Below are 27275 nucleotides of genomic sequence, written 5' to 3'. Positions count from 1 at the left end.
CCAGCACCAGGGTGCTGACATCACATTGTGGAAGCCTTCTTGCATTGTGGGAAATAACAGCTGTTTCCACCTGCCAAAAATGTATCATCTCTTTCCACATACATCACCTGCCATCAGTACAAGTGTCGCCATGTAATAAATGTCAGAATGTAAATGAGGGAGAGGAGAGATTTTGCAATGGGCAAACATTGATTAAATCATTTATAAATAATTATTGTATAAACTAGTTGACCTAAGCCCATTTAAAAATGGGCTCTAGGTCTCTTCATGCCGCCACCTCCCCCAGTCAGTACGTGCACCTGTCTGTCCGTCGCACGCGTCTGAGCACCTGTCCGCCACATCGACCCGTTCGGCCGGCACACCCTGCGTGCTTGACATGCACAATAGCGCAAAGCACTGACACAGGGGCAGACGCAGGGACACTTGTATTTTATTATATAGGATTAAAGGGCACCTAAACTGAGAAGAATATTGATTGTTCTATTTAAAATAATACCAGTTGCCTGACTCTCCTGCAGATCCTGTGTCTCGAATACTTTTAGCCACAGCCCCTCAACAAGCATGCAGATCAGGTGCTCTGACTGAAGTCAGACTGGATTAGCTGCATGCTTGTTTCAGGTGTGTGATTACCACAACTGCAGGCAAAGAGATCAGCAGGACTGCCAAGCAAATGGTACGGTTTAAAAGGAAATATCCATATCCCTCTCAGTTTAGGTTTCCTTTAAGCACTTTTTTTCATTACGTTATTTTTACTGGAGTTCCTCTTTAACTACGTCAAACCCAAGCCTCAAAATCTTTTAAATCTCTGTACACTCATCCCAGTTTTGAGACTTTAGGAGGTGTGCTCTATTAAAGGACAACTGTGCTTTAATTTTGGTCTCAAGTCTCTGAACTGAGCAAGTCTGTGCATATGTTTTAAAAGAAGGATGGAGTGTTATGCTATTTAGTAACTGAGCTATTTTGAGTTTTTTGGTTTTTTTGCAAATATTAGTAAAAAAATGCCCAAATGTGTGATTGTTTTTTTCTTTCTTTCTTTCTTTCTTTCTTTTTATTTTTATCTTGTCTAGAAAAGAATATGTAAAATATGTAAAAATCTAGAATGTTAGAATAACATATGTGCGATTTTATTACATTTTGACAGGTATTTTTAGGACCTAGAATCAGTGGAATCTATTAATTAAAGGTATTAAAGCACTATGGTGCATATGCAATCAACTTTTTCTCAGTTCTCAATTTTTTTCCCAGGAGATATTTTTACACCTAATCAATAAAATGCCCTTTAGGCCAAGAGCAAGCAAGAAAATACTTAGAATAATTGACCGTAGTTTTTTAAATCTACTTTTGGTACTTTTTCAATTGTCTTAGGAGAAAAAGTGAATTGCATAAGGCCCTATGTTTGCAAACAAAATTTCTCCAAACACCAAACTGCACTAGGTGTAAAAATAAATAAATGAATAAAATAAAAAGCAAAAAGAAAAATTGGGTTGTGAGTGCGGGTTAAAGCTTTGGGAAAAAAACAAAACAATAAAAAAGGTTAGAATGTTATCATGAGCTTTTGTATGTTTTTTTGATTGGTGAAATGTGTATCTTTTATAGAAATATGAAATATTTCTGATATAGAAACATGACTGATCACTGATCACAGTGTTGTATATACAGTAACCCTCCCAGTCAAGGAATCATCAGCCAAAAAAAAAAAAAAAAAAGAAATGAGTTTCACTTACCTGGGGCTTCTCCCAGCCCCATGCAGCCATCCTGTGCTGTCGTAGTCACTCACTGCTGCTCCAGTCCCCTGCCCCCAGCTAGTTTCGTTTTTGACAACCTCTGGGTCGGCGGACCACATTGCGTACATTTTTACGCATTCCCGCTAATGCACAAACATTAACGCATACAATTTTTTGCGTTAGCAGTCAACGCAAAAAAAAATCTTGTTTCAACGCTAACAATACAATTTATTGGCGTTGCACCACTAACGTGAAAAAATGTATGCGTTAATGTTCCTGCACTAGCGGGATTGCTTAAAAATGTACTTTAAAGGGACTCCGAGCAGTGCCTGTGGGTATGCCTTTAAGAATACCCACAACGAATTAATTATAATCTCACACCTACCGACCGGCATGATGTTTGTAATTATATCCCCCTGGGTTCCTTGTATTTCATTGCATTGCACTGAATGGAGCTGCCGACACTGGGGAAAGTGTCGTCCTGCATAATACAATGCTGAATAAGGAATTTCAATCACGAAAATAACGAAAACTAAAAGGCGTAGGGTGTTGGTTTATATGTCATTGGAAAGAGGAGAAAGAGAGCTTCCAAATGATATACATCTTTTCATAGTTACTGCACTGCTCGGAGTCCCTTTAACCCCCCACCCAGAGCCTAAGCTGAACCTCTCCCTGGTGGGCACCTAACCTTAACCCCCCCAGTGGGTGCCTAATATACTCCCCCCTGGAGGGTGCCTAACCTTGACCCTCCCCTGGTCACCACCTATTTTTAACCCCACACCTAACCTAACCCCTGGCATCCTGTTGCTATAATAGCGAACACCTTTATTAGCAGTGCTAGCAGACCCAAGCCCGTTTTAAAAACGGGCTCTAGGGTCTGTGTTTTTCGCCACCGCCCGCCGCATGTACTGCGCACACCCACTGCACACCCCGCTCACATGCCCGCCTGGCTCCCTGGCCCCGTCCCTGTCCTCCTGTCTGTGTAATGCTGGGTCCGTGCTGCGCACATGCGCAGTAGCAAAAAGCACGGACCCAGCTACACAGAGATAAATGTCCCTGCTATTCGCAGGGACAGTTGCCTATTATTATATAGGATGCATCTTGCACCTTTTTTAACTGCTCCTCCTGTAGGAAACTGCAGCTCTAAGCAAACACTCATATAATGAGAATATTGAACCATTCATGATCTGATATTCCCATGAATGGTTCTAAATGAAAATCGATTTTACTTCAATCTGTTTGATTTGTTGGAGAAATCCAGTGTATGAGGGTGCATGCATTATACATGCAGATGTGTCCTGAGATGGTGTAAAAGACAAGACTGTTAACTATTGATCCACCATGTTTCCTTTGCAAAGTATATATAAAAACTATACATATTACCTGGTACTTTTTTTTTCTAGTGTTACAGCAATCACTCCATTTTTCTACTACCAGAATGTCATTTGAATTGCTGTCTGGAGTGTTAGATTTGGGCATTGCGGATGGCTCTCTGTCTTCACAGGTAAGGCTCTTATGCACACCATTTAAAGATAAGTAGATTTGGAGCTTAGGGTTTTTATAATTCAAAGAAAATGATGAATTAATAAGAGGCCTCTAAAGCTATGTTAGGCCTAATTCATATGGTAATCTCAAGATATGGGTATATTAGCCTATATGCAAAGGGAGATAAATATCTATGAGATGCTATATATTTTATTCCGTGTTCCAGACTATGAATATTTTAGCTCTGAGTGTAACTGAATAATATGTGTATTTGCAGGCAGTCTGACATTAAGATGAAATGGATAAAAATACTGTACACTTTTCATTGCTGCCTTGCAAAAATGGAATTAGATCTCTCCAACCTTAGCTTCCATCAATTAACACTGAATTCATCTTACGAATTGCTCTTGCATTGTTTGAGGATGCCAACAAATATTATGAAGCACTATATGAGGACATGCAATAAATATTAACAGCATGCCTTTGTATGCATCCAAATATAATAATTTGATATAGTTTATAGGGCATTCCTCAAGCCAAATACTTTTTTTGTTTTGTTTTAGTACTCTAATTCCCTATAAACTAAACAAGCCTCGCCCACAGCTTCTTCAAAACGCAAAGGCACTCAGACCCATGCAGCAAGGGCTTATGGGAGCTCAGTCTGGGCAGGAGGAGGAGGAGGTTACTAGCCAGAGATTTCAGAGGCAGAGGGGAGGAGGAGAGGGGAGTGAAGTTTTCACAGGCTGAGGGCTAAAGATGCAGAGCAGCTTGCCTGTGTGTAATGTGAAGCTGTTTGCAGCTAGATTTGCTGTGTAGACTATCTAAACTTTAGATTAAATATATATATATATATATATATATATATATATATATATATATATATATACATACATACATACAGTGGTTTGCAAAAGTGTTCGGCCCTTTAAAGTTTTCCACATTTTGTCATATTACTGCCACAAACATGATTCAATTTTATTGGAATTCTACATGAAAGACCAATACAAAGTGGTGTACACATGAGAAGTAGAACGAAAATCATACACGATTCCAAACATTTTTTTTACAAATAAATAACTGAAAAGTGGGGTTTGCGTAATTGTTTAGCCCCCTTTGGTCTGAGTGCAGTCAGTTGCCCATAGACATTGCCTGATGAGTGCTAATGACTAAATAGAGTGCACCTGTGTGAAATCTAATGTCAGTACAAATACAGCTGCTCTGTGATGGCCTCAGAGGTTGTCCAAGAGAATATTGGGAGCAACAACACCATGAAGTCCAAAGAACACACCATACAGGTCAGGGATAAAGTTATTGAGAAATTTAAAGCAGGCTTAGGCTACAAAAAGATTTCCAAAGCCTTCAACATCCCATGGAGCACAGTTCAAGTCAAGTGATCATTCAGAAATGGAAGGAGTATGGCACAACTGTAAAACTACCAAGACAAGGCCGTCCACCTAAACTCACAGGCCAAACAAGGAGAGCGCTGATCAGAAGTGCAGTCATTAGGCTCATGGTGACTCTGGACGAGCTGCAGAGATCTACAGCTCAGGGGGGAATCTGTCCATGGGACAACTATTAGTCGTGTACTGCACAAAGTTGGCCTTTATGGAAGAGTGGCAAGAAGAAAGCCATTGTTAATAGAAAAGCATAAGAAGTCCCATTTGCAGTTTGCCACAAGCCATATGGGGGACACAGAAAACTTGTGGAAGAAGGTGCTCTGGTCAGATGAGACCAAAATTGAACTTTTTGGCCAAAATGCATAACTCTATGTGTGAACACTGCACATCACTCTGAACACACCATCCCCACTGTCAAATATGGTGGTGGCAGCAACATGCTCTGGGGGTGCTTCTCTTCAGCAGGGATAGGGAAGCTGGTCAGAGTTGACCAGGGAGGATAGATGTATCTTTCCAGTCCCTACTGAACTCTACAGCTCACCTCATCTTCATCTTCTGATGCTCCTTGGATGCTGGCTTCTTTGCCAATTCCTCTATCGGCTACTATTACTCAAAAGATTCATATTAGAGGCCTAACCCTCCCTTATAAAGCTCTAATTAAGTTTTCCACTCCATATGTCTTGTCACTACTTTCCAGAGATCAACCCACCATCAACTTTCACTTCTCAAATGGAACTCTTCAGTCCTACATTCTAGTCACCTCCTCTTATTCTTGTATCTAGGACATCTCACAAATTTCCCATTTCCATTAGACCTCTCTTTCACATCTTGTCCATCATACTTTGGGCATTTAAATCTTGAAACACACACTTTTAGACAATCATATAATATGTGATAGACCCTGTTATAGTTTTTTTTGAGTGGCTGTTAATTAGGGGAGCTGAATTCAAGACTAAAGAGAATATGTTGTAGTAGTGAGTGGATGGTGTTTCAGGGTCAGACGTATTCTCATCTTCACCAGATGTCAAGTCCCACACTGCCTTATCTACATGCCCTTTTGCTATCATACCTAGTTTTCCCACCCTACTCCTCTCTATATTGTAAGCTTGCATGTATGTTTTCCATCCTCTAGTGTTTCTCATCTGTACAGTACATATTCTATGAAACAAACCTGTACCTGCATTGTGGGATGTTATACCATTCATGAAGTGCATATGTATTTTGAACTTATGGTGCTGGATGTTCTTATTGTACTGCCCATAAACTATGCATACATTTATGGTTGCCAGTATAGTCTGTTTTGTACTTTCAACAGTGTCATAGAAAATGATGGTATTTTATAAATTAAACATAATAATAATAATAATAATAATAATGAATACATCTCAGCATGGACAAATGCATTTTACTTATTTTTACTGGTTCCCATTAAATATAATGGTATGCAACATTCATACAAAATATGAAAAAATACAGCCTAATGTTGGGTAGACCCCAATATTAAAGGACAACTGAGGTGACATGTAACATGATGAGATAGACATGTGTATGTACAGTGCCAAGCACACAAATAACTAGGCTGTGTTCCTTTTTGTCTTACTCTGCCTGAAAGTGTTAAGCATCAGGCATGCAAGTGACAGTTTCTGTCCGGGTCGGGCTGGGTCAGACTATACATGATAAGTAATTACAGCCATAAAATACTTTCCTGTCAGTAAATGGCTTCTGAGAGCAGGAAAGAGATAAAAAAAGGTAAATAATTCATAGTTTTGAGCTCTGGGATACTTCAATGAAAGTGTCATTAAGCACAGACAATGAAACAGTAAAAACTTATAAACTAGATTTAAAAATAAAATAAAACTGTGAGATATCTAAAAAAAGTCATTTTTAGGTGAGGGAGGATAGATACAATTGCTTTTCTCATCAGTCTATTTTCACCTCCAATGTCCTTTAAGGGCTCATTCTTCTCATCCAGATCATGGCGTGACTGTGCTGTCTATCTTGTGGGCACATATTGTGCAAGACACTTTTTCTTGCATAAGTGTTACGTTGGTGTATGGTGATGACTGACACCTTACTTTGTTAGATATTTTTACATCAAAAGATATTATGTTCTCTAAGTTTAATTATGGAATATTCACAGAACTATATGTAATGTACGAAGGTTTATGAATATTATGGATTCATCATTATATTTCTGTGTTAGACGTTTTGCCTTCTTTTCCATAAGATATTATGTTAAGCACACTAATAAACTGCCCACTCAGTCATTAACTGCTACAAAGTACAATTCTGCTTCAGCTTTAATGCACCCCATTTTGCTGAGCCGTATTAAATTCTTACTGCGGCATTTTAGGTATTTCATTGTTCACTCATTTAAGAAAACTCTCAAGTAGCACATCTACAAATTGCAGTAGCATTTTTTATGATCCTAAAATCATTCACTGGTAGCCTGGAAGATGGCATTCAGTTGCTCTGAAGCAGGCCCAAACAAACAATTACAGCCTAAATTGTGTTCATTTGAAGACATCTTACCAGCATATGGCACTGGAGCCTATTGGAGCCTTTACACAGGACTACAAAAGACCTGTTGATGGATACTAATCCTTCATTATATCTGATTGTGCCAGCAACATTTCAGTTGAAAATCCATCAAACAATTACAAACATGGACAGCAATGTGATAGCAACTTAAAAGAATAGTCTTACGGATCAGGTAGCTCGCTACTTTAAAGTTACAAAGACACATACTTGGCAGCAATATTGCTGGATCCAAGGCTAAAGAGCTGTTTTGATCTGATGAGTGTGAAGGACAGAACCATGCCATAAATAGGCTATGCTCAGTTGTAACAGATCAGGCTTTGTTTGAGGAGATACAAAGTGTAATCAAATAGCTCTGTTATGCACACATGTTCATGAATAGCTAAACATGTTTCATGACATTGTATATCTACATAAACAATGTTATAACTTAATAATGGAGTGGTTATACAGAAAGTAGGGAAACATCCAGCAATGTCAGTCGTTTCTCACAAATAGTCTATCCTTAGTCTGAAGGTGTCCATGTGCTCTCATATGTAGCTATAATGAGGTGACGGCAAACATCCCGTCTGATCATTGATGAGTGATATTTGAATCATTCAACTGCAAAGGAATTTTCTTGTAGGATGGGGCAACAGCTGACTAATATTTATGAACTAGAAGCTCTCTTTACACTGGTCTACTGCTTCTACTGTTTTCTTTTACTGTACATATGTATATTCGTCGTAAGGATACAGATGTACAGAGTTGCATGTTACACTATATTTAATAATATATCATTAATCTCAATGCATCCTGATTCATGTGTCCTTTCATTTTTTTCTAGGTGGTTAAACTAAATAATATTTCAAAGCAAAAAGTTTCATGGAGATTGAACCTTGATCAAAACATGGCATCAATTAAGAATGGAGTTTTTAAGTTTAGTAATCAGTCCGGTGTACTGGAACCAGGAGAGGAGATGAGTATTATTGTTAATTTTTGTCCAGGTAAATATGTTAACTCCATTATGAATGTGTTGCTTGTACATTACTGAATTAGAACTCAACTTCCAATGTGTTTCCACGATAGTAAATGTAAAATAGAAGGGGAAAAAAAACTAATCCTGTTCTGTTGCAGAAAATAGGGCTTTTACGACTTATGTCTTTCCTTCTCCTGCCTGCTGGTGGCAGTATTTACTTGGTCTATCCTGAACTTTCACTGTGCCACCAGCAGAGAGCTTTTTGGACATGTAGCAGCCCTGCAGTTCTGCCTTCCTCCAGCAGGTGACCGTGTGCTACTTATGCAAAATACTTGTCAATTACCTCCAGCTGCTTCCTGCTTCAGGGCCTATATAAGTCTGCCTCTTCCTCCTAGTCATTGCCAGAACTTCCTTTTGTTACAGGTCTGAGTCTATGGTCACCTCTGTTACCTGATTCCTTGTGTTCTGTGATCTGATTACCTGTTGCTGATTCTTTGCTTGTCCTGACTCTGCTTCTGTTTATTCCTCTGTACCTTGTATGTATCTGATTACCCGTTGCTGATTCTGATATTCCGTTTTGACCTGTCTTTCCCTGCTCCCTTTGATACCGCGTTATTGTATATATATTTGCTTGTACATATTTGTATATATATATCTCCTGCACGCTGTTTGTAAATAGTTAAATAGTTAGTCAGGGTTTTGGTTATATGTGTGCACACTTTTTTGGGGGGGTTTGCGGGAGATTCACTGTATATATTGTTTGCATATGTTTGCATGTTATTTGCATGATTTGGTTCTTAATAAACATCTTTTTGCACATTCCTGTTTCAGTGTCAGTGTTTCTGCAAATGGTGGTCAATCCTTGCAATACCTGTTTATTGTTCCGTAACAAGGGCTCTCTTGCATTCACAACAGCTGATGTGGAACGAGTATACATAGATTCTACGAGGAAAAACAGCAGATTGTGAAATTTAAACAATAAGAAATTTTGTTAGGCACAATGAGCGTGCACAGATTAAATGATTATGGTCTTCAGCCTGATAGTAGACTGGTACTCAAACAAACGACAATAGTAGGGCCGTTACTCATACTTATGTGTTTGTTCCTTTTAGGGAAGTTATGATGTTCTTTGAGCTGCAGTAGATTCTTTGGTGCCCATCCAAAAAGTGAGCTAATGTATTCATGGAAGTCATCGTATGAATGACATTTTCCCACTTGCTTTGAATACTTTACATCACTGATGCCCCACCGTAAATTATGTATAGGTGCAGATAATGCTGTGACTATTTTCTATTTTCTCCATATGATTCATATTATACCATTAAAGAGAGTATTAGGCTGGGCAACAGCGTTTATTAATATTCAATGCTTTTTAATCCGTAAGGTACATACAGGTAGTGAGCAAGTGGCCTGACAGCCGTCAGCTGTCAGGCCACATGCTCACTACCTGTATCGCTTTTACTGTATGTACCTTATGGATTAAAAAGCATTGAAGATTAATCAACACTGGTGCCCAACCTAATCTGCTCTATACTGGCATATTGGAATTCTTGTTGGCAGAGAGCACGGTGTAACTTCCTATCCAGTGTGAGTCAGTCTAGCCAGCAGGGAGTGCCAGTCATCTCTTTATCTTTTCACGGTTTCACATTATACATTTGTGACATTTGCTCACCTCACCAACAACCTTTTTCAATTCTCCACTGGCTTTAAAATTGTTTTACGTACTCATGAGTACCAAGATATGGAGAGTTACATTTCTGATGTCTTCTTTAAAGAGACTCTCTAACAACAAAAAAATCCCGGGGGGGGGGGGGGGATACTCACCTCGGAAGGGGAAAGCCTTAGGGTCCCAATGAGGCTTACCCCATCCCTGTAGCTGCAGGCAATCCAGCACTGGCTCCCCCGAAGTGTCCCCGAATCCTCCCCCGACATGCCTGACAAGTGCTGATAAGCCAGTACAATGGAGAGTGGAAAAAGAGTTCCAAGGGCAGGAGAGTAAATGAAATAGGCGTGCCTACCAAAATGTTAACTGTAAAATCTTTCTAATCGTGAATTTTCTTACTACCACAATAATGCTTCATGCTGGATTGCTTTCTTTATTTGACCTTTTTTCTACTATAACTCTTTTGTAAACAGATGGACCAGGGATTTATGCTGCAGAAGTACCTGTGATTTTGAATGACAGTCCAGACAATATTTATACACCTCTTCATTTATTTGGAAGCTGCAGAAAACCAAAGCTTACGTTTGACCCCCCACTTGTCATTCTAACACCCGTACCCTTAGATACAGAAGTTCAAGCAATAGTTGACATTACTGCAACAGATTATTTCAGGTATGGTAAAGTAACTATATCACAGAAGGAACTTGATCTATAACTTTATAGAAATGAATTTCAAGATTATTTTGAGTAAGTTTCCTGTCCCCATGGAAATTGAATGATCTTTGTCTGATATTTGATTTTGCAAGAACTGGATAACAGTTTGACTTGGGGATGGGAGAAGAAAAAAATATGGGCACCTGCTGATGCCTTCAGGTATCTGTGTTAGCTCTGAAATTGGTAAGCATAAACAGAGCAAGGTATTAGTCATTTCTTTAAAGGTTCCCTTTTTCCATTTCCTGGTATATCGATAGGAAATGAGAATGTTTCATCTAGTAATTTTTAAAAGTTCTAGAAGATGGTTTATTCTTACACAGTTGTAATGAGGTGAGGAAGATAGGCAGATCATCCACTTACACCAGGTAACAGTCTAGCTAAGTAACACTCATTTGACAGACGTTGATTGTTGAAGTGACTGGCTTTGCAGGGTTGGGGTTATCTGTAGTGAAATTTGTCACATGGATTGGCATGGTTTTGTCATGTGCAAATTGATGGTTGACGGTTCACTGAATATACATCGCAGACTATCATAAATGTGGGATGTAGTAGTGATCCTGAGTCAGGTTCAGAATGGAAATCCGCAACTCAGAGTGGTAATCCTGTGCCTGAGCGAATTATATGCAGGAGCTGCTGCAGATCGCTTGTGGTATGTTTTTTTTTTTTTCTTGTTTTTAACTTCTAAAGGCTTGTAAAAAAAAAATTGCACAGCTTTTAGACCCTAAATCTGGAAGAAATCATAACGCCAGGAAGGTTAATAGCAGATGCAGGTTAGTGTTTTATTTTACTAAAGGACTTTTTTCTCACGTTTCTCACAATCTTTGCATTTTTTATGTCATTGCAGGAATTAGTAAGGGGCATTAACCACTTGAGGACCACAGTGGTAAACCCCCGTAAAGACCAGGCCAATTTTAACTAAAATGGCCACTGCAGTTTTAAGGCCAAGCTGCCGGGCCGCACAACACAGCACACGAGTGATTCCCCCCCTTTTCCCCCACCAACAGAGCTTTCTGGTGGTGGGGTCTGATCACCCCCTAGGTGTTTTTTTTTTATAAATATTTGTCTGTTTTTAAACAAAAATGTACTTTTTTTTTTCTTCTTCCCCCTCCTTCCCTGCGCCCAGCCAGTCTTGCGATCGGCTGTCATAGGCTTCAGCCTATGAGAGCCGATCGCTCTCTTGTCCCCCCAGGGGGACAGCCGTGTCACACGGCTGTCCCCAGTACAGAGCTGCTGCTGATCGCAGCGCTGTACTATGTAAATAGACGGCGATCACGCTGAAGAGGGGGCGGAGCTCCGCCCCCTGAGCAGGAGATGCGCGCGATCTCCTGCAAATCAGAGCCCCAGGACTTGTCGCCAATCGGTGTTAGGTGGTCCTGGGGCTGCTGCCGCGGCCATGCCCATTGATGTTAGCCGGGCAGCAAGAAGTTATTGTACCACTAAATACATTCCTTTGGGTTAAAGTTAATTTCTGTTCCCTGTTATGAGAGTTAAGAGTCCCCAAATGTCTAATTAATGATGTAAATAGACCCTCACTGACTCACTGGTCATGCCCGGAATTGGGGTTGGCACTATACAAAGCTCAGGAAGGGACATGTGTAGATAGCAAAAGACATACAGAGACGTAGCATGCAGTTTACAATCAGAGAGCAGCAGTAGGAGTAGTAAGGAGCCACACATGTAACTGCATGCACATCATTATTGTTATGGACATATAATATGACATTTGTGTATTTTGTGCACCAAAATCTATGCACTTAAAGGGATACTTAAGTCTGATGAAAAAAAAAGAGTTTTACTCACCCGGGGCTCCCCTCAGCCCCCTGCAGCTGAACGGTGCCCTCGCCGTGTCCCTCCGATGTACCTGGTCTCGCCGGCGGCCACTTCCGGTTTGGCCGTCACCGGCCCGACAGGCTGGGAACGCGGCTGATTATCCGCGTCCCTGGCCGCAATAGCGCCCTCTATAATGCTATTGCGGCCAGGGACGCGGATAATCAGCCGTGTTCCCAGCCTGTCGGCCGGTGACGGCCAAACCGGAAGTGGCCGCCGGCGAGACCAGGTGCATCGGAGGGACATGGCGAGGGCACCGTTCAGCTGCAGGGGGCTGAGGGGAGCCCCGGGTGAGTAAAAGTCTTTTGTTTTATCAGACTTAAGTATTCCTTTAAAGAGGCACTGTAGTGACATATAGTAGAATTTACTTCATTTTTCAGGATATCCACTTGTACAGTAATATTCCTGGTTTCAGCATCATAAACACTTCCTATATCGATATATTGCTGTATATTAAATGCAGCTCTGCCCTCCCAGTGATGCCTAGGCTAGGCTGATTAGCTATGTGGAATCTCATTCGGAGTAACTTGAATGTTCAGTAAGGGACTGAGCCCACTAACAAAGTTGTGTCCGCTTTTCAGCATCTGTAACATTGATGTGTTACTGAAAAGCGGACACAACTGCGTTAGTGGGCTCAGGCCCTAAACAAACATTCCACAGAGATCACCTGACAGGATTAAAGATGTCGCCTCCTCTTATAAATTTCAAAATGTAAATCAGGGAGAGAAAATACATATTTTATTAATTACCTTAATTTCACTACAGTTTCTGTTTAAACATTGCAGTTGTCTGGCTCTAGCATGTCAGATCTCTATGTGCTACATTGAGGCTAAATTTAGCATTCTTATGAAAAGCAACCCTTATCTTTGAGACTATGATTTGGGATTGCTAAACAATAAATGGAAGAGCATATTATTAGAAGAGGGCCAATGGGGACAATTAGTTGAGCTAGGTTGAGAACACCTACCATTTGCATAGCCAAGATCTTGTGGCAGTTGAGTAGTACAGAACTATATCTGAGGATTATTTCAGTTGCCTACTCTATGGTAGTATAGTTAGTTTGGTGAGTTCTAGAGTGTCTCCTAAACCATATCCTGGATTCCTTGTAAAATCTGTGGAACCAGAATCAGAATCATCATGCCGGAATTGGGCTTGGCACATACAGGGCTTAAAGTGAACCTCCAGACTAAAAATCTATTCAGCAGAACTGAAAAGGCTTGGGGTTTCTTTAACAGTTTCACAGCATCAGAGCTTTGGTTTGGTTTTTTAAAGCATCATTTTTAGCTGCTTTTTTAGCTAAGCTCCACTCATCAAAGTAAACTGCCCGGGCTTTTTTTCCCTGATGCTGTGCAAAGCATGATGGGATTTCCTATGTTGTTGTTCACGTTGCCTAGCAACTGGGAGGGGTGATCAGCACACAGGACAGTTGGAACTGTGTCTCGTGCTCCCTGTCACCTCCTTTCAACCAAAAAGATGGGTGCCCTTATGAAATCAAACATGTGCCTGTTCTTTTAAAACAGAGTGGGTAAGAGATTATATTACCTATATATTTTAATTAACATGATTAATGTAACTTAATGACAGTATGTTTGTTTAGGCTGAAGTTCCTCTTTAAGAATTAAAAAGGACACATAATGTACGTCAAATAGAAACCCCATTTCACATACATAGATTGCAGGGTAGAATAATCCACAAACACAGCATTTTACACATAAATTGACCACTACTATGTACAATGTGCAGCAGTGCAACCCTGACTTGTCGGTTACAACATAGAGAAAAAAAAAAGACAACATGGGGGCACTGAGGGGGAGGGGGAGTGCATGAAGAGAGTTCAGATGTTATGTCATAATAGTAAGACAAATAAGCAGATTCTGTACATTTATAACCAGTTTGTAAATCTTCTTTATTCAGGAAATCTTCATTAAAGGTGGACATTCCGGAGATAGAACTTGATAATGGTGAAAGAGTAGAAGTGTTTTCTCTCAGCTTCCCTAATGGACAGATTATTGACAATAACCGCTACACAAGTGAAAAACTTTCCTGCCTGATCACCTTCAAATCTTCCTCTCCGCTGAGTTGTGCTGCAGATCTTATATTTATGGATGACGAGAACAACAGGTAAGTTTATTAACTCGTATATTTTTAAAGTTTTTTCTTTATGATCTAAACTGGTGTTTTCCACCATTTAAATGCTAATAATTAAAATGTTATCTTATCTGTATTTCCTATTCCCTGCCAAGCCTCCCTGTAAGGGAATAAATCCAGTCTGCTTTATTCGGTTGGTTGTACATCTCAAGAAATCTCAGTAGAATCCATAGAATTTCCCATTCGTCTGAAAATATATACTTGTCAGTTTGATTTCAGATTGTGGTTCTGCATTTCATTATACTTGTGGAAAATGCACACTGTGAAGCAGGAGCAAAATGGCATGCCATAATTGTAAAAGTGTTTAAATAAAACACAGATTAGATAGTGTAATATTTGTATAGTACAATTCAAGCTAGTCATTTTCTTTGTTGTGATTTTCCCAGTAATAAAAATACATTGAATGTCTGTTTTGGTAGCACAAAAGTGTTTCTTTTTTATTGCTATTTAAATTACAGCAGCATTGTTTTCTTCAAAGGGATTTCTGCATTATTAAAGTACCTGTGAGAAGCTTAGTGACTGGGATGGTTTCCTGGAACTTGGAGTCTTATGGGGTACATAGCTGCTGTCAGCTGTTCTGGATCAACAGTTATCCAAACACCATAAATATTTGAATGTTTTGAGCTCAATGGTCTTTGGCCTTTTTCCAACCGTTTCAGTCTTTGTTACTTTATTCCTGCGTTACCCTTGGATAGCTGAATTTAACACAAAATGCTTCATATTGTTGGGTGGGCTTGTTTCAAGTGAATTCTAACAAAACCTTCATGTTTAACCCCGAAAAAGGAATTTAGACACATTTTCGGCAGGTTATTAGTTGTTCTCTGCATTGGTATATTTGTATATTTAAATCTCATTTTGCTGTTTGACAGGGATTCCTATTACACCTTATTGCAGTGCTTTATTCTCTGCAGTGTTCTAAGACAAAGTAAATACTTTCACTCAATTTTAGTGACCTTATTTGCCATTCCTAAGTGTAAAAGGTGGAATACAAAATGTTTGACTTTTTTTTAATTATATTGCTTGCATATCATTTTGCATGTGGAGTTATCCTTGTTGTGAGATTTTTTTTTTTTTTTCAAATAAAGAAAATGCTGTTTTAAATTACATGTGGTGTACTAAATATTGGAGGTAAGTCCGCCACTCCACTAAAATCTCCATTTTTAAACGGATTGTAGACTTTTTTTTAATTCTGATTGGCACCTCCGTGTCATCAATCTCGATTCTCTATATTGTCCCCCCTTGGTGGAGGGGCATATCACCGATTGCCTTCCATGACTTTTAGCCAGAGTGGGTGTGTTTCTAGTGGTCACTTTGTTGGTGACCCAACTTTGTGAGTGCTGATTCTTGTGAAAAACAAAAATTCTTGTGAAAAACAAAAAAGACACAGGGAGACCGGGAGCCCGATCTGGTGTATTATCAAAGGGACACCAAGATATGTATGTGAAACAGAGTTCAGTGTTCTCCCCAGAATTTTTTTTCAGCCGGGTGGCATGAAAAAGTAGCCGGGTGGAGAAGTACGGGCCCTTTTCCACTAGGAAGTGTGATCGCAATCGCGTTGCGAACACGCTACCTACAATTCCCACTACCAGTGATTGCACGGTATAGCTGCTGGTAAAAGCACGATCGCATGACCGTTGTGAGTCGGAAAAAAACAATGCATGCCAGTGAGAAATGAGCACTGGGATTTATAAGTTATCGTGGTGCTCATGGGGGGTAGATTTACTTAGCTGGGGCTTGTTCCAGCAATCGGGTCCCTTGCTGTAGTTGCAATCTACTCCAGTGTGTCACTGTCGGCGTGAAAGATCCCCGACTTTTGTCACGGATACGTCTGCTCCTCTCTGTCATGCTTCAGAGTCCAAGATGATTCTGTGCTTGCGCAGTTCACACATACTTAAACTACATAATCGCAGAATGCTCCAGACTACAGGAGCATGAGCGAGAGAGGTGCACAGATGAGACTTTGCTTGCACAGTAGCCTGCAACCAACTGGGGCTGGGGATCTTTTGGAGGGTAGCGCAACCACAGAAAGGGACCAGATGCAGACTGCTAGATGCAGACTTCTCTCTCTCTCTCCCCCCCCCCCCCCCCCCCAGCTCAAATAGGTATTCTTATGAGACTGTCAGTTTTAGTGAACAATGAATGATTTGGCACTTTGATATTGACTCTCTTTGCCTGGATACACACTTCAGCCCATTAAGGTGTCACGTTCCTTTAGTGACCCCTCTTTGAATTGCTGAGTGATTTATACTGTGCCCCGTGTGCCATTTGTTTGTTTGCCGTTTCTGGAAATTAATTACCTGGGTGCCTATTTAAGCTGAAAGTGTTAATTAGATGGTCCTCTGCAGCACGGGGCGTGCTGGAGTGACTTGTAAGTGACTAAGCTGTCCGTGTCACTTTCCCCATTGCGTTCTTCAGCTCTGCGAGTCTGCCTGTGAAGCAAGGATGATCTCTCCTCCCTGGTGTGACAGCTGCTTCTGCTACTGGCTGCACGGAGTTGTGAGGGGCGGGGAACACTCGGCTGTCTCTGATTATTACTGGTTGGAGGGAGGCAACAATGAGTAAACACGCTGACTGCTAAATGCAGAGAGGGAAGGAAAGAAAGCCTTCAGCCACCCGGGAACAGTGTGTGCGCGCATGTATAATGAAACGGCGCAATCGGGTCTATTGTGGACAGACACCTGACTCATACCACATGGGCGGCTGAATTTTACCCGGGCGGCCGACCAATCTTACCCGGGCGGCGCGCCCTGCTAATATGCTCTGGGGAGAACACTGAGAGTTATACTCATAAGATTAGGTTGCTATAGAAAGCAACCACCTTTCTCGCATGTGAGGAAGTACCGTCCTCACTCGGCCTTGATTCTGATAGTAAGTTAGGTCGCAACTCCAGGTTAAAAGATTGGTCACCTGGAAGACTTCCAGGTGTACACTCCCCTATTCAGGGGTGGCAGAGACTCAGGAAAAGTAGGAGGCGCCCATGGACATATATCAGTAGTAGGTAATATGATAATAGGAAGTAAAGTTCTCTTATTCCTACCTTATAGTAGTGAATCTCACACGTAAGGTAGTAGTAAATACTTCTTTAAATTTTATTAGGGCACAAATGACAATGCGTTTCTCGGCTACAGCCGCTTCATCAGGTCTGTGGGTGTGCCTTTAAGTACAAATGGCAATATTCAAGATAGACACAGCACTCAGCATCAATAACCGTCAATATAAACATAAACAATATAATCAATAAAATAGTAATATAATAATATATAAGACATGATCTATTGGTATTGGTAACATAATCAAATAAAAAACAGAAAACAGTGAGATAAAATCCATAGGCCCCGGTGATTATAGGTAAACACCGGTAGCCACCAAAACAAAATAAAAGCAAGAAACTTTTATTTTGTTTTGTTGTATGTGCATCCGTGTGCACGTACTTGTATGTGTATATATGTATGCATATATTTGTATTTAATTTTATTGAAATCCTAATTTTTAAAGTATCGCATGAAAATCTTATATTCCCTGATAGTATATTGATCTATCTACAGTTTATCTACAGTTCTCTATCCTGATTTTGTGAATTTTTTGGTTATATATTACATATTGCTCTTATGGTGGCTGGACGTGACGATTTTTGTGGGCAGGTCATTTGTATTATTTCTCCATCCAGTGAAACATCATGTGGCTTTTTTTTTTTTACACTGTGCTCATGCACATAGTGTCAAAAATGTGAACTTAGAATTTTTTTTGGTATGTAAAGAGTGTAGTCTCCCTTCCCCCAGAGCCCTGTATTCAAACAAGCAGGATGGCTGTCCAGGAGTGAGAAGTCACCGAGTATGTAGCTCACACATATTAGCTTATGAACAAATATTTGTTCACACATATGAACAAATAGTAATGTAGAAATGGTGGGTACACCACCCTCCCCAAAAAAGGAAAAACAAAGCTTTCTTGATCTATTCTTGAGGCATGCAAGTCTCAACCTCCTCTGAAGGTGGCAGAGGGTAGTTGGATTGGGCTCTCATGTTGCTGTCTGGTCATTCTTTGAGTAAAGGCACAGCCTGCTCATAACATTGTTCATTTTATGTACCCTTTAACTTTTCTCAAAGGATTGAAAAGTGAAAAAGCAGCAGTCATAAACCAGACACAGAATGTTATAAGAGCACCTTTTCAGAGGTATGCTAAGTGTGTGTCACCAAAGCCAGTACAATGAAAATTGCATATAAAATTGTGCTATAAAGGTGCTGGTTACAAAAGATGATGCTATGAGAGAAAGCTGTCTTATGGGCTATAGAACAAACCCCATGTGCACTTTACAGTAAGTACTGTAGGCCTGCATGTTGGGCATTAAGGCCAAGGAAGGCCTTCATTCATCTCCTGCCAATAATGGCTGTGAGAGAGAATAGTTTTTGTGGATACCAAGCTAAATAAATTTGATGATGGTGGATGTGGTTACATGAAGATTACAATATATGTAAAGTAACTCCGTTGAGGGAAATGTGTTATTTGCAGATTGTGTAAGTCTACCAGGGCCAAAGCAGATAACAAATCCAAGTACTCATGCCTGCATTTTTGATATCTTAAAGTGTACTGAGGCAGATTTTCTTGATTGTAAATGGGACACAGAAGCATGTACTCTGTCCTATAACATACCTCTATGTCCTCTTTTTGCCGCGTTCCAGCCCCCTCCTTGGTCTTGGCAGCACCCTCCAAAAAATACAGACAAGCAGCTTTTAGGTATTAAGAAGCAGGACAGGGCATCCTTAGCTTGAAGGGTATTTCTTAGCTTGCCCATACTAGCCTTTGGAATGCTCATTCCCCATCTCCCTGCACGCTTGTTTCCATGGCTGCAGAGAACGAGGGGACCATGTGAGCATGTACAGAGCTCAAGTCCTCTCATACTCGACCCTATGGAGTGTGCTGTAACCCCGGAAGTACTTCCAGGGATCATGGCCATTTTACGGTTTTCTGCAAAATGTAAATAATAAAAAATAAGGACCCAGAAGCCCCCAGATCAGGTAGTATGATTTTTTTTTTATTATTTTTTTTTTTTAGTTTACACATCTCGGGTTCTCTTTAATTATATAGCACGGAACACAGACCACAGTACTATTTTGGCTTCCTTCCCTCAAGCATTTTAGCGCAAAGCCTCAAGATCAAAGCTTGACTTTGTCTCACTTTTCACCCTTGATTTATTTTGATAAGGAGTGGACAAAATGTTATTATATACTTGAGACTAACACATTCCTAATCCTAATATAGATTTTGCCTGATGATTCATACATTTATTATTCTTAAAATGCTGCATTCTGATTAATAATTCAGTTGTGAAGTTTCTTTTCAGTAAGCATAAATTCTATAACAGACGTTCTTTTGTTGCCTTTCCCCTGAGCTTTCCTAAGAATACTAGATCACATCCCTTTGTTTTACAGATTTATTTTTTTTCTATGCCAAACCCACAGCTGTTCAACATGAATAGCATAACCGAATAAAGCAACAAAAGACAGTTGTACATCCTAGAATGTTTCCCTAAATAATACTTTTAATTGCATTCTATAAATCTGTTAAGCCTGCTGGTAGAGATTAGGATCTTCAACTGATCCGAACACCTTATTTATCTGAAAAATTTCTAGGTTAAAAAATGTCAACTGTTCATCATTTTGTTAAGGTTGTTGAGAAATCAGAAGTAATCAATTACCTCTCCTTTAATTTGATAAATATATGCCACACAACATTAAATAATAATAATTCATAAAATTCCATTATGCTTTACAGGATTAAATGAGAGATTAAAATAGAAGATAAAAATAAAAACACTCTAGGCCGTAGCTGTCGCCCAGTGGAAAATAGATGACAAAATCACGGAGTATGTTTAATGAGAATGTGCTCCCTGCGCTTATGAGTTTTTAGTCTGCACAGTTGGAGTTTCTGCTTTTTTTGGTTACCAGCAGGTTGCAAATGTTGATTCACGTAATATATTTAATGACTATTGCCTATTTTCTGAAACTTCTTTGCAAGTGCACATTAGGGAAATAAATATGCAAACGGCAGAATGGCTGATGGGTAACAAATGCATTTTGCTTTTTCAGGATAGTGATTCGGAGCGTACATTGAATAGTTTCAGTGAACACACATTCATTCTTTTTCTCATTTGTTAACTCTTGTTTTTCTTTTACCATTAATCTTCATATTCACTTTAACAGAACTCTTTTCGCCTATAATTTTGGTAAACTTCCATTATGGTTTTCTTGTTAATATGTTTTTATACGAAGTATATAGGTCAAATATCCTCACAACACAAACTATCCAGTAAGTTGCAGTAAATAATCTAGCAGCATGGTGGCGTAGTGGTTAATGCTCTTACCTTGCAGCAATGGGTCTCAAGTTTGAATCCCAGCCAGGGCACTATCTGCACAGGGTTTGTATGTTCTCCCCATGTCTGTGTGGGTTTCCTCCAGGCACTCCGATTTTCACCCACATCCCAAAAACATACAGATAAGTTAACTGGCTTCCCCCTAAATTGGCCCTAGCCTACAATGCATGCACTACATGATACATACATACATATATGACTATGGTAGGTATTGTGATCCCCTCTGAGGACTGTTAAGTGACAAGACAGTTTATACTGCGTACATTGCGGCAAAATATGTCAGCGCTATATAAATACTTAGTAAAAAATAATAATCTACTGTACATGAAAGAGCCAGATTTTGTCATTTTCATTCTAAAGGTGATTGTAGACCTACAAGTATGGCCATCAATGCAGGCTGACTGGATGTGTGTTGTCCATTAAATCTGTATGCTCACTGTTATTATCTGAAAGAAGTGATGGGGCAGGCAGGTACTTCCAGCTTTGCTTGATTAAAAATAGCAAAGGATGTCTGACAAGATTTTTGTGCCACTGCAATTAGGTTTTTTTTTTGCCATTTGAGAGCAGTTAGCCATTGAATTGTCAACAAATATGTTTTGTTGGCAGCTGTTATCTTCTGTTAATTGGCATGTTTCCTATGTTGCAGAGAACTTAAAGGGAAACTGTAGTGAGTGTGAACGTTTTTTTGCTTATCTGTTTGGCCACATTAGTGTCTAAATTATGCACCTGAATGCTAAACATAATATTGCTTTCTTACAACAAAAGGTATTTGCAATAATTCAGCTTTAAAGGAAACCAAAAGTCAATAAAAAAGGCCAGTTTAACTCACCTGGGGCTTCTACTGGCCCCTTACAGCTGCCCTGTGCCCGCTCCGGGACAAACTGATCCTCTGGTCCCCTGCAGTGACAATGTTTAATTTTCCACGACTCAGCCAGTCGATGGCCGCGCACGTCCTTGATCATGCTCCCATTGCCGAGAGCATCCTGCACATGCGCAGTATGAGATTTTCTGGCCCTCAATTGGCTGAGTCGCCAAAAGCAAAACTTAATCAGTGCGGGGTACTAGAGGATCGGTCTGTCCCGGTGCTGGCACAGCACGGCTGCAGGGGGCCGGTAGAAACTCCAGGAAAGTTAAGCTGGCTTTTTTTATTGACTTTAGGTCTTTCTTTAAATGAGCAACTGTGGTTTCCCATGATGCATCAATCCTGAATATGAAACCATCTCTTCATGACCCTGGAAGCAAGACGCACCATCCAGAACCACTGGTGTATAGTGAGCCTATAAATTATACATTTTACAGAACCACACTAATCCAACAAGCATACAGCTGTTTTGGACTTTCTAGTCTTCATCAATGCATTAATGCAAAATCTGATTAAATCTTAAACTCTTACAAGGACAGCTGCAACTTTTTTTTTTTTTTTTGAATACAAGGAATATACCCTCCAGTATACCACTTCTCCTGCAACACGACACTTTGCAACACATACAAGGAGATCCACTCCCCAACATGGTTTCTGATCTAAAGCAGGACTGTGGTTAGTGTAGGATACATGGCAGGGCACTTAAGCTGTAATAATATGCCCCCAAGCACCAGCATACTGATAATTTGGAAGCTGTCCTTTTTTTATTAACATCCAATTAGTGTCAGTTCTGGAAGGGCTGGCATGCAGTGGCCATCTTGTAGTTGATTACCTGGGGATCTTGGTGCGAATTTAGTGGAATTTGGGGTGAAGAGGGTACTGGAACAATGAAGACAAAGGGTGGGGACCAGATGGACATCAGCTAGGGAATTCTGTATATTTTCTCCACATAGGCAACTGTTTACATTCTGCCTACTTTATTAAACCCCTCTAATACAATGAAATCTTTATTTTATAATTAAGCTAGACCAGAGCAAATCTGCCACACACACACACTCCTTTGTAGAAACATTTATAGAACTTAATAATAAATGTAATTTAACCTTATGTGAACGTGAGTACATTTCCCAGGTGTCCTGAATGTGAAATATTTGAAAAACGTAGGACTACAAAGGCAGATGTGGTCCATAGCTGAGGAGGAAATAAAACAAGAGAAGCTCAGAAAGATGGCAACATTAATTTCCCATCAAGTGAAGGATGCTGAAAGTATGCGTTATCTAAAGGCAGAGATCAACTGTTCTTGATTAATCGACCTGCACTTCAGCAAGACTAAAAGCTAGAGTGTCTCATCATAAAACCTTGAGATGAAAGACAGAGAATTTCTTATGCAATTTCAGAAACATGATTCCCTTTAGACAAAAGTAGAATTTCAGATGGATATGAATGACTTCAGCATAAAACACAATGTGCTGTTCCGGAGACCTAAATAAACACATGGCTAACATAAATAACGTAATGAAAGTTGGTGAATGGAGGTCAGAGAAAATGAGCCACATGTATCACATTAAAGGAACTGGACTCAAGAAAACAGTTTGACCTTCTGCACATCACCACTTATAAAAGTCAGTAATCTTTTAAATGATTTTCTTTTGCAATAAAGACTCCGTTCTGCTTTTTATTTAGTTCCCCGTGTGTATTTTAAATCAATAACCACTACTTTTCTTTTTTTTTTTCTTCTTCTTTTTTTTTAGCAGTTTACTTTTTGTTTAGAACAAGTATTTTTTTTTAAAGATGCCAGAGTGCTTCTATATTAGGTGTTTTTAAAAAAAATATATCAGGATTGAGAGAAGTGTGTACTGCCCATATGCAGTTAAAGGGCACCTGAACTTCAATAAACGTGAGACAACTTTACTGCCAGATGGCTTACTGCTATTCTGATCTCTTACATCCAGTGGAGTCAGAGTAACACGCCTGGCAATACAAATAATATTTTGGTAAGGAAAAAAAGGACATCCCCCCCCCCCCCCCAAAAAGAAAAATCTTATGTTTTGGGGTGTATTTTTACACATACCCATGCTGAGTGGGAGAAATATCTTTGTAAATGGACAATTGTGTGTAATAATAATCAAAAAAATTGTCATTTAAAGAGATATTTCTCCCACCCAGCATGGGCATGTGTAAAAATACACGCCAAAACACATTATACTACGTCTCCTGCGTATGACGATACCACATGTGGCACTTTTTTGCAGCCTAGCTGTGCAAAGGGGCCCAAAGTCCAATGAGTACCTTTAGGACTTCACAGGTCAATTTTACTTATTTGGTTTCCAGACTACTCCTCACGGTTTAGGGCCCCTAAAATGCCAGGGCAGTATAGGAACACCACAAGTGACCCCATTTTGGAAAGAAGACACCCAAGGTGTTCCATGAGGGGTATAGTGAGTTCATAGAAGATTTAATTTTTTGTCACGTGTTTGTGAGAAAAAAACAAAAAAATCAATTTCCACTAAGCTTCATTTTCCACTAACTTGTGACAAAAAAATAAAATCTTCTATGAACTCACCATCTCTCACATATGTGGTATCGCTGTTCTCAGGAGTAGTAGTATACTTGTGTTTTGGGGTGTCTTTCCACACTTATCCATGCTGGGTGGGAGAAATATCTCTGTAAAGTTTTGTGTAAAAAAAAATCGAAATTTCTCACACTTTTTTTTTTTTACACAAAGTTGTCATTTACAGAGATATTGTATGTATATGTATGGCCAATGTTAGGAGTTTCTGCTATACTCCTTATATTGGGCATATGGGTGATGCACTTTTTTTTCCATAAAAGGAAAAATTAATAGCAGAAAGATTCTCTCATTCGCATTGATCAATGTGGATGAAAAAATGTCTGCTGAAAAATGTGAAAAAAAGAGGGGCATGGCGTTTGCCAGGACAAAGGAGCACCGCCCATAAAATGTTTCAAACCCACTTTGTTCGTATGACCTGGCAAACCCGATTAATCCATTTACATCGATTGATGTGGATGAAAGTAAACGTTGCCAATTTTGATACACAGTGCTTGACAAAGCATAGGACCTCCAACACCGCCCCTCAGCTCATATGCCTCGGCAAACGTATTTAACTGCGAAGGAGAAATCATCAGTCAGGATGCACCATCGGTGCTGCAGCTGGTTGGTCAATCGGTCGGAAAATTTCTGTCACTGCGGTTGGGCAGGCTGAACGCAAGTGCGGCCGAACAATCAGGCCTGATAAGGGAAACACTGCGTTTTTAGTGGAGCCTACTCTAAGGTGACCCTAAGGTACATATATAGATCTGACTGCGATCGGTACTGATCACTTACAGATACTATGTAGTACCAATGCTGATTAGCGACAGTGATGACGCTAATCAGTGACTAATTAGTGACTGCGGTGTAGTGGGCTGGGCGCTAACTGACACTAACTACCTAACAAAGGGGTCTAGCTAACTCACTGGACTACCTGTTAACACTAATGATCTAAAAACAGTGACAGTTTTCACTGATTACTGTTTTTAGATCACTAGGATAGTGACAGGGGGTGATCAGAGGCAATCAGATGCAATCAAATGCAATCAAATGCAATTAGAAGCAGACAGAGGTCAATCAGAGCCAATCACAGGGCAACCAAGAGGCCGATCAGATGCCAATCAGAGTGAAAACCGGCGATCAGATGTCAATCAGACCTCAATCAGATGTCAATCAGAGCTGATTACAGGCGATCAGATGTCAATCACTGCAGCTGTCAGATGGCAAACAATGTAAACAGCAGTCAATTGATGTTGATCAGCAGGCAATCAGAGACGATCAGTTGCCAATCAGAGTGAAATAACAGATGATCAGATGCCAATCGGAGCTGATTACAGGCAATCAGATGTCTATCACTGCAGCTGTCAGATGCCAAACAATGTAAACAGTCAATCAGAGGTAATCGGCAGGCAATCAGTCAATCAGAGTGAAATAACAGGCAATCCGATGTTAATCAACAGTGCACAGATGATCAGATGTCAATCAGACCTCAATCAGATGCCAATCAGAGCTGATCAAAGGCTATCAGATGTCAATCACTGCAGCTGTCAGATGCCAAACAATGTAAACAGCAATCGGTGGTACTCAGCAGGCAATCGGAGATAATCAGATGCTAATCAGAATGAAATAACAGGTGATCAGATGTCAATCAACAGTGCACAGATGATTAGATGTCAATCAGATGTCAATCAGAGCTGATTACATATGATTAAATATCAATCACTGCAGCTGTCAGATGCCAAACAATGTAAACAGTCAATCGGTGGTGATCACACGGCAAACAGAGTCAATCAGAGTGAAATAACAGGCAATCCGATGTCAATCAACAGTGCACAGGCGATCAGATGTCAATCAGACCTCGATCAGATGGCAAACAGAGGTGATTACAGGCGATCAAATGTCAATCACACTGCAGCTGTCAGATGCCAAACAAAGTAAACAGCAGTCAATTACTGGGCAATCAGAGACGATCAGATGCCAATCCGAGTGAAAACAGGCGATCAGATGTCACTCAGACCTCAATCAGACCTCAATCAGAGCTGATAACAGGCGACCAGATGTCAACCAGATCTTAGTCAGACGCCTGTCAGGGGCAGTGAGGGGGCAGTGAGGGGTGATAAGCAGCAATCAGAGGGGCAGTGTGTGGCGATGTGGTGCAGGGCTGCTGTCCTCTCTGGTGGTCAATCTGGGGGCACTGTGACCACCAGATGAGGAGGCAGCCTGTATAATACACGTTGTTTCCAACGTGTATTATACACTTCTATCGGCAAGATCATTGGCTGGCCGGCTGATAACGGAGGGGGGCCGCAAAGGCCGCAAAGGATGCTAGGGGATGCGCGCACATGGTCGTGCGATCGCCCGCAATACATCGCTCCAGGACCTTACGCCGATTGGCGGTCCTGGGACTGCCGCCACAGCCACGCCCATCGGCGTGACGCGGTTGGCAACTGGTTAAAGCTGAATCATCGCAAATGCCGTTTGTAGTTCCTGGGGGGGCTCAGCGTATCTCTGATGGAGGCCATTCGGAGGCGGCCTGGTGTTGCACTGATCCACCTTTTGCGCAATTTTCAATTTTCGATTTTATTTGATTAGCCGCACCCAGGCTATGCATATACATAGGTTAGGATTTAGTTAGTGTTAGGCCCCTCCCATGGAGGATTGACTTCTTCGCAGTGGGAGGGACGAGTACTTAATAGGTTGCATGCAAGCTGTTAATGGAAACCAACATCCTCCTCTAGTGGTAGACAGGTCATGTGTATGCTCGGTGTGTATTCGACCCCACAAGTGGGGCTTGCACTCTTTTGCAGGTAGGCACTAGTCTGTTTTTAAGTAGCGCTGCTCATTTCCTTGCTATGTACTAATGTAATTCGTTTTTGGTCAGCTGCTCCCACTTAACAGCCATGCTTTTGGTGGATATGCAGAGCTTCTGTTTGGGTTCAAGGTGCGTTTGTAGTTCCTGGGGGGGCTCAGCCTATCTCTGATGGAGGCCATTCGGAGGCGGCCTGGTGTTGCGCTGATCCACCTTTTGCGCAATTTTC

The 27275-nt window shown here is 40.5% G+C and overlaps 1 protein-coding gene across 1 annotated transcript in view; it reads left to right on the top strand.

The window, feature by feature from the left end:
* The window catches only part of CFAP47 (cilia and flagella associated protein 47), a 730879-nt gene that overhangs the window by 154307 nt on the left and 549297 nt on the right, over positions 1 to 27275 (top strand). Inside the window, exons 24-27 of the mRNA XM_068268343.1 lie at positions 3128 to 3228; positions 7971 to 8130; positions 10239 to 10437; positions 14221 to 14427. Of these exons, the coding sequence (XP_068124444.1) occupies positions 3128 to 3228; positions 7971 to 8130; positions 10239 to 10437; positions 14221 to 14427 (667 nt within the window). The remainder of the gene's footprint in view (positions 1 to 3127; positions 3229 to 7970; positions 8131 to 10238; positions 10438 to 14220; positions 14428 to 27275) is intronic.

The sequence above is a fragment of the Hyperolius riggenbachi genome, chromosome 2 (genome assembly GCF_040937935.1).
Source record: "Hyperolius riggenbachi isolate aHypRig1 chromosome 2, aHypRig1.pri, whole genome shotgun sequence".
In the NCBI taxonomy this organism is placed as follows: Eukaryota; Metazoa; Chordata; class Amphibia; order Anura; family Hyperoliidae; genus Hyperolius; species Hyperolius riggenbachi.
Note: the sequence above shows the minus strand (reverse complement) of the source record. Positions and strands in the feature narration are given on the sequence as shown.